At 32.7% G+C, this 14,683-nt stretch overlaps 2 protein-coding genes across 8 annotated transcripts in view; one reads left to right on the forward strand and one right to left on the reverse strand.

The window, feature by feature from the left end:
- Nucleotides 1-9,439, forward strand: part of LOC111056195 (nuclear pore complex protein DDB_G0274915) — a 65,688-nt gene extending 56,249 nt beyond the window's left edge. For 2 of the 7 annotated variants that reach the window (XM_039436588.1, XM_022343530.2), the window contains exons 2-8: nt 2,668-2,801; nt 3,458-3,787; nt 4,233-4,362; nt 5,829-6,193; nt 7,621-7,715; nt 8,633-8,754; nt 9,231-9,439. In XM_039436588.1, the coding sequence (XP_039292522.1) occupies nt 2,668-2,801; nt 3,458-3,787; nt 4,233-4,362; nt 5,829-6,193; nt 7,621-7,715; nt 8,633-8,754; nt 9,231-9,394 (1,340 nt within the window). In that variant the 3' untranslated portion in view covers nt 9,395-9,439. Of the gene's footprint in view, nt 1-1,022; nt 1,174-1,274; nt 1,404-2,667; nt 2,802-3,457; nt 3,788-4,232; nt 4,363-5,828; nt 6,194-7,215; nt 7,304-7,620; nt 7,754-8,632; nt 8,755-9,230 lie in introns of those variants that run through there. The other 5 variants (XM_039436576.1, XR_005572297.1, XR_005572299.1 and 2 more) reach the window with 5 other exon arrangements.
- Nucleotides 1-14,683, reverse strand: part of LOC111056193 — a 74,127-nt gene that overhangs the window by 18,166 nt on the left and 41,278 nt on the right. The gene's annotated exons all lie outside the window — the stretch shown is intronic.

Here is a 14,683-nt window from a genome sequence, read left to right on the forward strand (position 1 = left end):
CCTCGGCTTCGCCTCGGGCTTTAAACTTTTCCCTCAGGGAGAAAAAACAGCACTTTTCACTCTAGATATACAAATAACTATTTAACATTACATATTTATTACACTTATTTTTCATCTTTATCTATATTCTGTTTATTTATATTTCTCATTCATATGTATATTCTTTCTTGTTCCATTTATTTATTTCTGTATTGAAATTTTTATATTGAAAATGTAGGCTATAGCCTATTATTGATACTCGCTGTCAGCACTTAAACTATGGTTTTGCAGGCAGCGCCTAATGCTTTATTTTATGTTGCATAACTTTTCATTAAGGATTACCATTTCTATTGTATTTTTTTATAATTATGGCGAAATAAAGTTTGGTTGGATTTGATTTCACACGGCAACATTAATAATATATGATACATTATTCAAATTCACCATAACCATTCATAATATCACTCTTCAACCTGAGTTTGTTGTGATAAATATATATTTTCATTATTGAATAATTATAACTAGTAATTAATCATTTTTATATTGAAATAATTCATTCGAGTACATAGTTATAGGCTATAGATACAGTAGCTTATATTGTTTCAAATAGTTAGCAGTACCGGCAGAGTGGTACCGGTACCGTCAAGGTACCTATAGTGAGGTTCACGTTATAATGGCAGTGTTTGATTGGCAATGGTATTGCTACCATCCAATGATAGGCAACATTGAACAAAGTGGATAGCGCTATCTCTTTCTCGCTTTGCTCTGTTGCCAGATAGTCTTTCAACAATGTAGAATTAATAATAAATCAACAAAATATTTCATCTTAATTATGAAAATTCATTATAAAATTATTGAAAAATAATTTTTTTTATTTTTTTTTCATGAGAATGAACAGTTGAATTACATCAATAAGCCTGTATCGCATTAGTAATAATAATAAGTATAATAAGTCTATAGAAGGCATTGACAAGACAGTCGCTAGGCAACGTCGTCTCCTATCTTTCTCCACTTCAATTATAACCTCCCTATAGAATAGGTATTGTAATACATTGGGTACGGTACTGAGACAGTCTCAATTTTTTCAAAGTTGTTGATTTGACATCTATCCTGACAGGTTTCATCAATCTTCAATGAAATATCAGAAAAATGATGAAAAATACATTTCCATTCACATAATGATAATTTTGAATGGTGAGCTATTCTATAGGATTTTTATTTTTATCAAGGGCATTGGATCATTTCTATCATCATATTTTACTTGTGTTTCATTCAGTTTAAAATTGTATAATGTTAAAATATATTCTTATCTACACCTTCAATTTTAGTTTTTTTCTCTAATCAAAATTTGGAAAAGTAGAAAAAACTTGGAAAAGGGCTTGAAAACGCCAATTTGGGCGTATCTTTGGAGTTTCATAAATCAGGTATGAAATTCCCGTCTGGATTGATAATATATTGTGTTTGTACTTGACTTTTATAGGTTAGTACAGTGTTTTCCTTATCCTGATAAATACCAATGTGATCACATCCGCAATCAGATAGGTTTTCATCTAATCAAATGTTTATATATAATACTATTCTCTATAATGGTATTGAATTTATTTCCACAAATGCAACATAAGGAAGTAGGTCTTTTAGTAAAAAAATATTATAAACCAATTTCAGGAGTATTATAATAACAAGTCTAAACTTTTATGGGTTTAGTAACATTTTTTAAGGTCGGTTTTATCAAAATTTTTTTCGTTGATTTCATTTTTCTTTTTGCAATTTTGTGGAAGTGGAGAAGTGTCATCCTTTTACCCTCTCATCATCTAAATCCAAGATTGCTAGGCCTCATTAACCGAGCGAAGTGATGTCTAAGATTCAAGTCGACGGTTTGGCATTTCTCTTTATGTTTGAATGTTTATATGTTGCGAATTTACGGCGAAACGCGTTAATAGATTTTCATACAATTTGACAGGTATGCTCCTTTTTAAATTGCGCGTCTATGTATATACAAGGTTTTTGGAAATTTTGCGTTCCAAGGTTAATATAGAAGGAAAATGAGCCTCCTTCATACGCCAATATTAGAGTAAAAATTAGACTATAGAATTATTCATCATAAATCAGCTGTCGAGTGGATTATAAATTGCATGTCATGACCTCATGACGCATGAAATTCAATATCTCAATGTAACTTGATAAAAAATCAGCACCTGTGTAGACTATTAATTGCATGCTTCATTGAATGCAATTTTTATGCACTATGCACTATCAAATGAACTATTGATTGCGTGCAATAACGCATGCAATTAATAACTAAAATAACATAGTATTGTCTCTCGAACTTTCTCTGCTTTGAACTCGAGCTGTCCTGTTGCCAGTATGTCTTGAAGGAGATTAGCTTTTGATGTTAGCATTTTTGATACACCAACCCCAAAAGCCATTAGCCGTTTTCACACCGATATCTCGCCGACACGACATACAGAAAGGATTTACTCTGATGGACAGTATAAGAGGAGGCTGCGGTTTATAACTACGCGAGATCTACTGTTCACAGAACTACTAGTATATTATATCTAAAAGAAAGTGTTCACATTGACTGTTAAATTTTTCCTAAATCTTAAAATAAGCATAGGCCTACTATTAAGAGTATTATCATAACGAGTGAGCCCATAATGATAAAATTCATTATTCGTTTTCTTCCAGGTAATTCTAAGAAATTGAAGAGGAAAAATTACATAAAAGCAAATGTGAAGAAAATAAGACATATTCAGTCAAAAGCAAAACAACCAGAGGATGAATCCATTCAGAAGAATGCGACTGCGACCAATAATCAGCGGGTGAGAGAGGCCTATACCTATATTGCCTCAATCTATATTGGCTATTGTCTATTGAAATTCATTATAGATATTATAAAATTTGTGCTAGAAAGTTCGAGCAATAAAATAATCATATCAGCATTAAATTAATAGAGTATTTTTGTGGAATTGATGATTTAAAAGAACCAAAAACCAAGAATATTTTATTCACAAATCATTTTCATCTGAATACAATCTTATTGAATAATCAGTACACAAGTAAAATAATTTGATAGTTTTGTCCAATAATTCATGTTCAGTGTTTGAATAGTTTTTCAAGACCTCCGCTACTGAATAAAGACTTTACACTTCCTTATACCGTACACAAATTAGCTGAGATTCTGGATAGGCCTAGTTCTTTTTTCTCTATATGATTATTATGAAACAATACTGTTTTCTCATTATTGTGGGACGTATTCATATTGTAGGCGTAGGCTGAATTGGATTTATTCTCTGTCAACTCGAGTTGTTCAAATCATAAATTCGAACAGACATAATAATGGCTAACATGCACTAGATTACTGTTGTCACAAGAAAATTTTAATTATGTACTGTGATTCATGCTGTTTTTACTTGTGGCCTTGCAAGATGTACTATGAAAAATATTATTTCGAACTTGTTTTCATGTAAATTCACAGTTGAAAAGTGTCAAATCTACCACTAAGAAGTCCATCAAGAAAATTGGCCAAGAAAATAGGAATCCAAGAGCTGATAGACTATCGACCAAATCGCAATTGAATCTTCCCAACGATAATGCAGTTTCACTTTGTATGAAGAAGTTTATTGAGAATATCAAGGTATCAAGAAATGTATCGGAATCACGTTTGAGGAAGAAATCAACATGCAATAGCAATTCATCATCACTTGAAAGTGAATCCTCCAGAAGTTCACTGGATAGTTTAGATTTGCAAGAGAATGCTCAAACTAACATTGGCAATAAAACAGTTTGTAATGTTAAACCACAAAGAGTGAGTATGATTTTCCAGAAATAAAGAATAGTACTAATATTTCTTCTATATTATGTAGGTTAGGCTAATGTATAATTGCCATAATACCGGTAACTATTTCAATTCAGCAAAATGAAACACGTTTTAGTATCCTTTTTGTTTTATTATTGATGCGACATGTTCCACCACTAAGGCCCCTTTAAGTGTTTAAATGGAAAACGTAAACAAATTGGAACAAGATTTTGAGTAGCCCTAAAAGATTCCGTATACTTTCAATTTTATTTATTTTGGTCTTTTTAATCTCAATATTGTAGAAGCTCTCTGTTTATACCGTAGGCATAGCCCAAATAAAATTATTATAGGCCTACCCTCAATCTTTGTCGAATATTGTCCAAAAAATTTCATGTATAGCATGTAGGTATGTTCATTTCTTATTTTCTTTAAACATATTTCTGAATTATTATAGGTACCAACTAAAAATCCGACATCGAACAAAACATCAGCAAAGACTCCGAAGAAGGTACCACCAAAAGAATTTGAAATTGTAAAAACAATATTCCGTCCACCAAATCATTCAAAAGCGTACAAAAATGAAGGTAACATTTGTCCGATATTTCATTCTGAGTTTTTGAGTAAATCAATAAATTTAGTTGAATAATAAGTAATTAAAGTTTCCTGTGTTGAAGCCTAAAAAAAAAAACACTTTTGAATTGGAAAGAGGAAAAACTTACTTTTTAGCAGTGACGACGTAACGATGTGTTGTTGGTCATCTTCAGACTCACCAGGAAAGCGTTTTTTTTCTTAGTTGAATTTATAGTTGATTAAATTGAGATAGTTTGACTATTACTACCTAAATTAATCGAATTGTGTTTTTGAAACTGGGCTTCAATCAGTGGTGGGGTAATATTTTACTTCAAAAATTAATCGTTGAGTTGCATTCTCACTTAGTTTTCAGTACCCCTATACTTTCAGTTTCATGGTGGCTCATGGTTTATAGTACCGTATATCATGATGTATTACTTTTTTGATAGGTGAATTGTATTAATAATAGTGAAAATAAAAATAATTTATAAATTGAATAGTTTTTTAAGTCGGTTGAACGCATTGTTCTCAAGATATGAGCGTGGAAGCAAAACGCTGAAAAATGCAACTTTTAAGCGACTTAGCACATGAGTTAGGAATGGGGACTTTTGATATGTTCTCCTCCCAACTAGTCTCAACAAAGCTGCAAAGTCAAAAATTTTGTTTAAAACATTCTCTACAAATTCCTTTGTCAATTGGTCGGTCTATTGTTGCAAAAAATGGAGAATTCACACTAAAGCTGCTGTAAAAGGTGTAAGGAAATTCGTAAAAGCGTGAAATTATACATAAAATTGAAGAGGATTAAATGCCTCATAAGCTTATAATCAGCATGGATTTTTCCTGTCGATTTTTAAAAAGTTATAAGAGCAAAAATAGAAAAAATTGGTGGCAAACATGCTTTTTTCAAAAATGTCACACATTCAAGAGCGTATATCTCGAAAACTAGAGGAGATATGAAAAACGTTGTGAATTGATATTGTAGGAAATTATGTAAGCTTTAATTTTGTTATATGACAGTCAAGTCCTTAGGTTGCATAGTTTTTGAGTTTTATGCGAGAAAACAAAAAAATGGCACCTTTGAACCACCCCCACCCCTTTACACAGGAGGTAGGGGTGGGTACTTTTGATATGTTCACCTCCTTACTACCCTAAACAGAACTGTGGGGTCAAAAATTGTCTTCCAAAGATTTCCCTCTATAACCTTTCCTTGACTGGACTACTACAATATACATAGGTTTAATTCGCTAGATTTTTCTACTTTCTCTTTCTCTATGTTGATAATTGCCAACACACAAGGTATCTTATGTTGGCAGTGCCAAGTATTACATTGATGTTATTGATGCACTTAAGTTACAATCAATGTTATTTATATTGTATTGTAAAAATATGTATTTGTAATTTTTGGCAATGAATTCAATTCAGTTCAATTCAATTCTCAATTTCAATGGAATAATAATTCATGCAAATTTTTAATTTCAAGGATGCCAAACAGCAGAAGAAGCCAGTGAGTCAATAAGCAGCACAGTCCTCTTCAGATATCCAAGTAATGGAAAATCTGTCAAGACTCATGATACCAGCGAACAGAGCTCACAAACAGATATCAAACCTAAGACCAATGTTATTGCTCCAAAATCAAACATTCCCAGCAATACATTTAAAAATGACATAAGAAAGGAACCAATGAAGAGGTATCAAATGAATAATAATTCCAGGTTTCAAAAAAATTCTATCATGAACAAACAAGCGCCCAGAAATAACACAAATGCAATACAAATTGAGAGACAGAAAAACATTGAAATGATAAAAAGTATTGGAAACATTAGCCAAGGTCAAAGTAGGCCTACAGTGAGTGCCGTTTGTAATATTGTCAATGTACATTAATTATAATTTTCATTTCAAACGGGACTTAGAAATCATTATTGTATTCCACTTATAATACCATTGTAGTCTACCGAAGATTACTCTAGTAGACTATTTTCAGTAAAGTATCCAGGGGGTATAAGGATATATCCTCGCTCGCCGGATACATCCTTCTCCAAGAATGTAGCCCTCACCGAAATGAGACCAATATTTTTTTGCCAGATCAAACCATAATAATTTTATTGAATCACAAGGATCGATTGGCTTCCAATATAATATTTTTTATTTATTATTAGTCAAGCCAAAAAAGTATATTAATGTTGAAAAAAATAGCACAATGATAATTATTATTGGCTAGACAATATGGTCTAGTGCCTAGGGACTAAGATAGCAGAATTCTTCAGATAGGTCTTTGAAGAGAGTCAATTTTGAGACTCATGTGATTGAAACTTAGTTCCTTTAAACAATGGTCCATCACTAGAATCAATTCAGCTCAAAATAAAGCAAGGGACTCCCCACCAACAAAAGCCATACGAATTTACTTTTTTTAGCTCAAAATAAATTCTGTGGGGGATTCCAAGAGAAGCTGATTTTTCTAAATTTAGTGTGTATCTCTTGATGAGTGAAATACAGGTATACTAATTAAATAATAAATAGCAAACATGGCTACAACTTGTACTAGGCCTACTAGCTTGAAGACTATAGAAAGTCTCAGGTCTCAGAAAGCTTATGCCTTCATCAATTATTGAATAAGTACGTTTTTAGCATAGATTGAATGAAAAGTATTCTAAAGAATCAATAAGCTAAATTTTCAACTATATTCATTAATATTTTAGTCACTATAGGCTTCTTTACTATATCAAGCCTTATTATCATTGAACAGTGTGGCAAATTTTACAGTTTTAAAAAGTTAATAGAGAAATAGAAATATTAATGTAAAGGTTGATGACACTGTATACTTTTACTGTAGACTACATTGAAATGGCAGTTGTACAATTTTTGTCTAGATATGCTTTTGAAGGGATACGGTAATTGGCGCTTTTGGTGTTAATAATCAAGTTCATTTATCATGAAATTATCCAATCAAAAAATAAGGTACGGTATCACATTGGTTCATCGATCAGTTATAGTCGAATTGCTATTTACTCTTAGCAAAAATTCTCATTCTTCCTCTACTTGTTAATGGAATAAAAAATTTATTTGGACTCAATTAAAAGGTTAATTTTACGCAAGACTAGCTTTCCTTACAGGTTTAGTTTGTTTATTCTTTTTAGTTTGTTTCCTGTAGAGTTTGATGAGAATACGTAATTTTGAAATAACATTGACTCACATAAACTAGTACAAAAGAAAGATAATAGAAGATCCTTGATATCATAATTAAGCCGTATAACTTGAAACCTCGAATTTTTCAGTCGAACATTGAAGACTTTGAAAAACTGTGTGAAGAAATTGGATATACTAATAAAATGTCACCATTCGCAAGGCATCAAACTGTATTTCAGCAAAAGTAAAAGCTCCGTTCAATCTTGAATTTATTTAGATAAGGTTCAAAGAGAATATTAATAATATATTTATTGAAATGAGTATAGTATTTTACAAAATCAATCAAATCAAGAGGTGCAGGGTAATTTTCATTGTTAAGAAGTGGAATCTAGAGAATATTCAAAGATTATGAATACTTGAATTTTCTCTTACTGTAATGTCTTTATTTAGACAGTTCTTTATAGGCTCACCATTCAAGCTCGAAAAGATTCATAAAAATGAATATGTACATAATATATACGGTAACCTATAGTTTACCTCTAGGTACTGCGTTCATCAAGTATTACAAAGGAATATCTCCAGAGGGTGCTGAAAATCTGGAAGGGTAGGCTACTGATAATGTTTATTTCACATACCGTACGTTAGCTCAGTATTATTTTCGAATAGGCTAAGTATTTCAATGTCATCATTTGTATATTCTCCAAAAGTATAGACTCTCTCTCACTAATGATGGCAATAGATTGGGAGTTTTATGTGGGGGAAAATATTTTTAGAACTTCAAATAATCTCTTCCCAAGATACCGTACAGTAGTTCGAATAGGCATTAAAAATCAAAACTTCTATCATCATTTAAAAGTACCTACGTCTAGTTGAATATTTCCTAATAATAAATATTATTTTCAATATTCACTACCTGAAATTAATATAAAAGAGCAATGAATAATACGACTTGATCATATTATTGAGCTGAGCTTTAAGAGTTTGATTCAGCCCTATATTATATATATTAGAAAACATGTTCATTAGTGTTTTTAGATATTTAACCAGTGTGTGACATTTCTACTTATTAGAAAACTGAGAAATAATCCATACTCATTAAAAATCAAGTCTTTGAAATAATTGTCTAATTTGAACAACATCTTGAATGGAAATTTCTTATAGTGATTGTAAGAAACGTGGAAATGGAAATTACAAATCGATGAAGCGGGATATGAATCGACCAAGAGGTACAATCGCACTCCCGGAGCATAAACGGAATGAATACTTGGCTCAGATCATGATTCGTAAGTTAGTGTTTTCAAATATGAATATGCTTCTGTGACTGTTTTCCATTGAATAACTTGAGTTACCGTATTGTACTAGATTTGATAGTTTCTGATAAGTTATAATATAATGTCAATGTGATTGTGAATCTCTTTCCAAGTGAATCAACCAGTTATTTCGATCGTGATAAGAGATAACAAAATCTTTAAAGTTCATAATGTAGAAGTTCAAAAACGTGCCTTGTTATAGACATCACTTTTAACTTCATGGTGATCTTGATATTTCTATGAAATGATAATCCTCATTATGAAAATCGGAATTCATTATCATGAAGAATTCTTGACAAAATGTACCGTACCGTACAACTTTTGTTATCACAGCAATATAATCGCAAACTACACATCTCACAGCTCACGTTTGGATGAATTATTATTAAAATAATAATTGATATGTTCACTATCTTTTGATTCAATTTTCTTTTCCATCAACACGGAAGGAAGAAGTAGTATGATGAAAGATCTCAATTCCATTTCTGATGTCACTAACTCAACTGAAGCACAACATAAAAAAATGAAATTGCAAGAAGATTTAAAAAAGATGGATCATGCTATTGAAATTTTTGCTCAAAATGACCTGTATATTGGTCTTGAAAATCGCTAGGTATCTATAAAATCGATTGTTCTCAATAAATACTATATGAGACTAAAAAATACTGCGTCTCACTTATTAACTTACTAGCAAGAACCCGTGCTTCGCAAGGATCTATTTTAAAACTTGACGTAATGAAATTTTGAAGAATTGAGAAAAGGCCTATAACCATCCTTGGTTAATTAAGAATCTATAAGCGAAATTTCAAGTTAATTAGTCCAGTAGTTCAGACGTGATGATGCGTCAAACATAATTTTCCTATCCCGTACGTGCATAAGCCAGCTTTTTACTTTATATGATTATTATAGAGATATAGTTAACGACTGCAAGAGATAGGACTGTGGAACAGAGTAGTGGTGAAACTATGATAGCGCAAGAAGTGTCTCAAACACAATAGTAGGTACTACATGAACTTTTTGAAAGTGATTTGAGAAAATGTTAAAACAACAGAACTGAATCCTTATCATTCTACCTTCATTTAGGAGAGGATTTTGTTTGAGCCGAATGGAAATCTATTTATAAAAAATGAATGTCTGTTTGTGTGTTTGTTTGTATGTTTGTTTGTTCCCTGTAGACTTGAAAACTACTTGACATAACGGCATAAAACTTTGGGAATATGTTGTGTGAATATTGGTGATGTGTGACTGTTGGGGATGAACAGAAATTTCAATAGGGGGGCTAATAATAATTATTTATTAATCCATTTTACAGACATATGTTTTCGAAATTTTCGGCCGAGCGGCTACTGAAGAACGAAAAGATGATCATGATTCAAGATCATATTGTGATAATATGATTCAGCATCTAAAGTTACCAGCTGTAATAAACACATCACCCTGTGATAAATTATTGTGTACTGGTATTACCAAACGGTAGTTTGGAGTTGATGTGTAGTTGATTGGTACCAGCTGTTGGTAATGGCGGTTCCTTAGAAGACCTTTACAAATAATTATCACTACCCTATCATTGAGAAACTGGAAAATGTTGAAAAAATTATTCACCTAATGAAAGAGAGTATATATATATTGTATAGTGTATATGTATAGTATTCATATTGCATTCATTAATTAGTGAAGAATGAAAGAATAATTTATTTTTTTTTAATTTAGCTTAGCTTATATTCATCCTAAAATGGAAAGAATACAATCTACAGCTATGAAAACATTGATTATTTTTCTTTGAAACACTGATATAACCTTTTTTTTTAATTGAAAACTTTACTGATAGATATTACTACCAATTGATTGAGAAGAATAATATGTTTTCGGAATAATGAATGCTGCATGACCTAAGCACATAGAAAGTCCTTATTGAGATGTAAATGAACATGTTGATTGTCAGATAAATTTCATGATTCACCAAATAAAGTCAAGTGTAACATGAGATACATTGGCGGTACAAAGTTCGCTGGGTAAGCTAGTTGTAAATTAAGCTTTATTATTAATAGACAACGCTGAAAAAGACAGGCTCAATCACCAGGAATACTATGAATCTATGAGGGACCAGTAAGCCAATAATTTTGAGTAGTTCAATTACTTCCATTATGGACACTGGATACATTATGGACAATTAATACGTATGAAATTTATTAGCTACCGTACAGAATAAAAAAATTTTGATTGCAGTGACCCCAACTACTGTATTATGAATAAGCATTCAGATCAAATATAAGGAATTACTCGCATCTCTCATCAACTAGTAATTTTTATTCACAGAATATTAAGAAAAAAAATATATATATATATTAAGTTATATTGAATGAACTCATGGCTAGTACTCAAGTTTGTCTTTTTCTGGCCGTGCTACAAATAAATGTAGGTATATGTTTGACATTTTGTTTCTGTAATCTTGTTGTCTATTAAGAAAGTTTTCAATGTGATTTTTGATGGCAATAAAATTTGAATTTGAAAAAAGAATTATCAACAAACTCCTAACCAAAGAAAACCTTTGTGCTCTGTTCTAATCGGAGTGTATGAGACTCCATATACAGCTGATAGAAGGCGCAAACCGAAGTGGCCAAGCATACAACGATGGAACAAACACGTGGTAAGCTCGCGCTCTCAATCAACGCAAAATCAATTCGATCAGCTAATTGATGAAATTGTTTTAAGCTTTCCAATGATCAGGCACGGCCCTAGGGACTTTGCCGCCCTGGGCGAGATCGGCAACTGCCGCCCTCCCCCCTCCACCCCCAAATATCCCGTCTTTAATTGTTAATCCCGGGTTCCACCCCTCCTTGAGCGATTGCCTAACGCCGGTTACACATTGGGCGGTTTCTGCCGGGGCGGTGATTTCGCCGTCGCCGCCGTTCTAGCAGTTGTCTATGGACTTGAATGGAAGCTTACACACTGGGCGGCAGAAACGCCGCGCGGCTATATTGCCGTTGGCGACAGCTGTGCAGCCGTCCACTGCCACTGCGGCTGGCGGTGTTTTTGCCGTTCTTGTCTACGCAGTGGCGTACGTGAACAATAGGGGCGTTAACACATTTGGCGGTTGTCTACCATCGCCGCTGATCAGTCGTCTTTCCCAGTTGCTCCAAGTCAGAGGTCTTTGAAAATCAGCCTTTTAATTTGTGTCTTGTTCTAAAGTTTGTAAGTTGTTTATAACATTTATTTATTGATTTAAGTGTTTGTGGTTGACGAGTTTGAGAAAATTAGTAAGTTAATAGACAATGAGTTGTTAATATCATTTGTAGAACAGAGGCCAGTTTTGTGGGACAAAACCCTCGACATATTTAAGGATCGAGATGCAACAAGGAATTCGTGGAAGGAAGTGTGTATGGAGATTAGGGAGGATTTTGAAACTCTGGATGACAAGGAAAAAACTGCAATATGTTGTATATCGCTGTCGATTCAATAAAAACGTTCATTTCAGTGAATCCAAGTAAGGCGATTTCTCTTCTGTCTTCTTTTCCTTCGACGGTACAACAAAAGTGGTAAAAGTTGTTGCCTTTCCATTTTAAGTTGAACACTTAATAATATATACTTTTGAAAAATGTGCAAAATACAATTAACTGAACACTAATGAAACAGATAAGTCACAACACATTTGCGATGAAGAACTACAAGAATTATTTTGGCTACTGATCATACGTGGCGGTAATTTTTTCGCTCGATGTTTGGCGGTATTTTTTCCGCTGAATGTGTAAGCTCGAATTTTTTTTTCGAGGCGGCGACGACTATTTCGCCGCCGCGGCAGAAACCGCCCAGTGTGTAACCAGCGTTACTATTGTGTCTCCTTTGTGATGCGACACCACAGAGTCTCAACAAACTCTAAAAAATTATGTTTAACAATATTTATTGACATTTAAACAAATATTTGACGAATATGAATATTGGGGAACAGTAAAGTCCAGTCAATATAAACATAAAAATGGGGGTTTGCTTGCAATTTATATCGTAGTTCTGATTTTTTAATATTTTATTTGGATACATGAGAGAGGTTCAGAACCAAATTCTTCATGTAAAATTCCCTCGGGCTGATACAGAGTGGCCCAAAAAGTTAGGTTCATTTTCAGTTTTCAGCTATTACCTGCAAAATCAGTGATCGGACAGAAAAATTTGCTCTTGCCTTTTTTAAGATCATAAAATTCTGAATGAAATGAGATCATTCGGCACTCTCTACCTTCAATGAGTACTGAGTTATGATTTTTCAAATATGAGTGATATTTAAAAAAAAAAACAAACAATTTTGATCATATTTAGTATTTGATCAACAATATATCCCGATTACAATCTAGATGTAAAATTCAAAATCTCTCTGGGCGTAATTTTGTGCTCTAAAATCTGAGACTAGGTAGAGCGCTCTATCTCATATAGATTTCCATGTACACTTGACAACAATGCTCATTGTATTGTGAAAAACACCTCATTTTTAGCTTCAACCACATCACCATCTATATTGTCCTCACAGTGATATTTCGTACAATGATATAAGCTCATGAGATTATGTTATATGAGAATCACCCGTTAGTTGCACTTCATTTCAGTATTTCCTAGAGGAGAGGTGCGCGAGGACACGATCAAGGATCGCTTAAGGATCTCAAGCTATCAAAATGAAAAAGTTTTTTAGGAAAACATTTTTTTTCAATCATCACTTTCTGAGACATGAGCGCCTGAAGTTTAAATTTTTGGGACAGAACATTTCAAATTCGGTACGAGATGAATCCATGAAATTCAAAGGATAAATTCTTCATGGTATTTTTGATCTAATAAAAAAAAAATTTCTAAAAATATCAATTTTTGAGAAAGTTATTCAATTTACTAAAACCGACCAAAAATAGTGTTTAGTTGAGCTTTTTTTTTGTAAATTTAATAACTTTTTAAAAAATTGATATTTTCAGAAAATGTTTCAAAATTTTCTTGTTTTATTCAATCAACAATACCATGAAGAATTTATCTCGTACCGAAATGTCCTGTCCCAAAAATTTAAACTTTAGGCGTTCATATCTCAGAAAGTAATGATTGGAAGAAAATGTTTTCCTAAGAAAACTTTTTCATTTTGATATATACCTGTACAAATCGAAAAACTTTGAAAAATATCACCAGTACAAGAAAGTTTATTTTTAGCCTTTGCACAGCCTTAAGACGTAGACTGCAACATAGTATTAGGCCTACTTAACTTGCTAAGTAATTAGAACTTCAATTTCTACAAGATTGTTTAACACACCTGTTTAATTAAGTAGAACTCGTCTAACCTTTGCATGGGGAAATTCCTTCACCAATTCTTCAAGATCTGGGGACTGAACTATTTTATGTTCGCTAGACCACTCAGACGTTCCTGGGACATTGTTGATCTTAGAAAAGTCTTCATTAGCTCGAGGTTGAAAAGCTTCTTATATAATTTTACCATTCACATTTGATATTATGAATTTATTATTTTTTTGTATTTTAAAATTTTCCGTTCCTTTAAATTTGCCGCCCCCAAAACCTGCCGCCCTGTGCGGCCGCCCGGTCCGCCCACCCCTGGGGCCGGGCCTGCCAATGATTACAACATATGTTAGAATATCATGTGTCAATTATCTCAGTTCCATATGGAGTTCATCTTACCATAAGCTTACTTAATAGGATCCTTTTTCATCCTTTGAAATCCTTAGAGGCAAAATATCTCAAAATCCGTTCATAGTGCGCATCTAGCATGTTTGAAGAATATTTGTGCAAAGTTTTAAATCTGTAGGCCTATTAGTTTGAGCAGTAGTGTGATTTTACATCAAAATTTTCGAAAAGTGCCCTCTCCTGAACCCCCCTGTGCTCCTGATTGGAATTTTTCTGCATAGATCTGATTTTTTTCGTTCCTGAACGA

Source organism: Nilaparvata lugens, chromosome 1 (genome assembly GCF_014356525.2).
Source record: "Nilaparvata lugens isolate BPH chromosome 1, ASM1435652v1, whole genome shotgun sequence".
Classification (NCBI taxonomy): domain Eukaryota; kingdom Metazoa; phylum Arthropoda; class Insecta; order Hemiptera; family Delphacidae; genus Nilaparvata; species Nilaparvata lugens.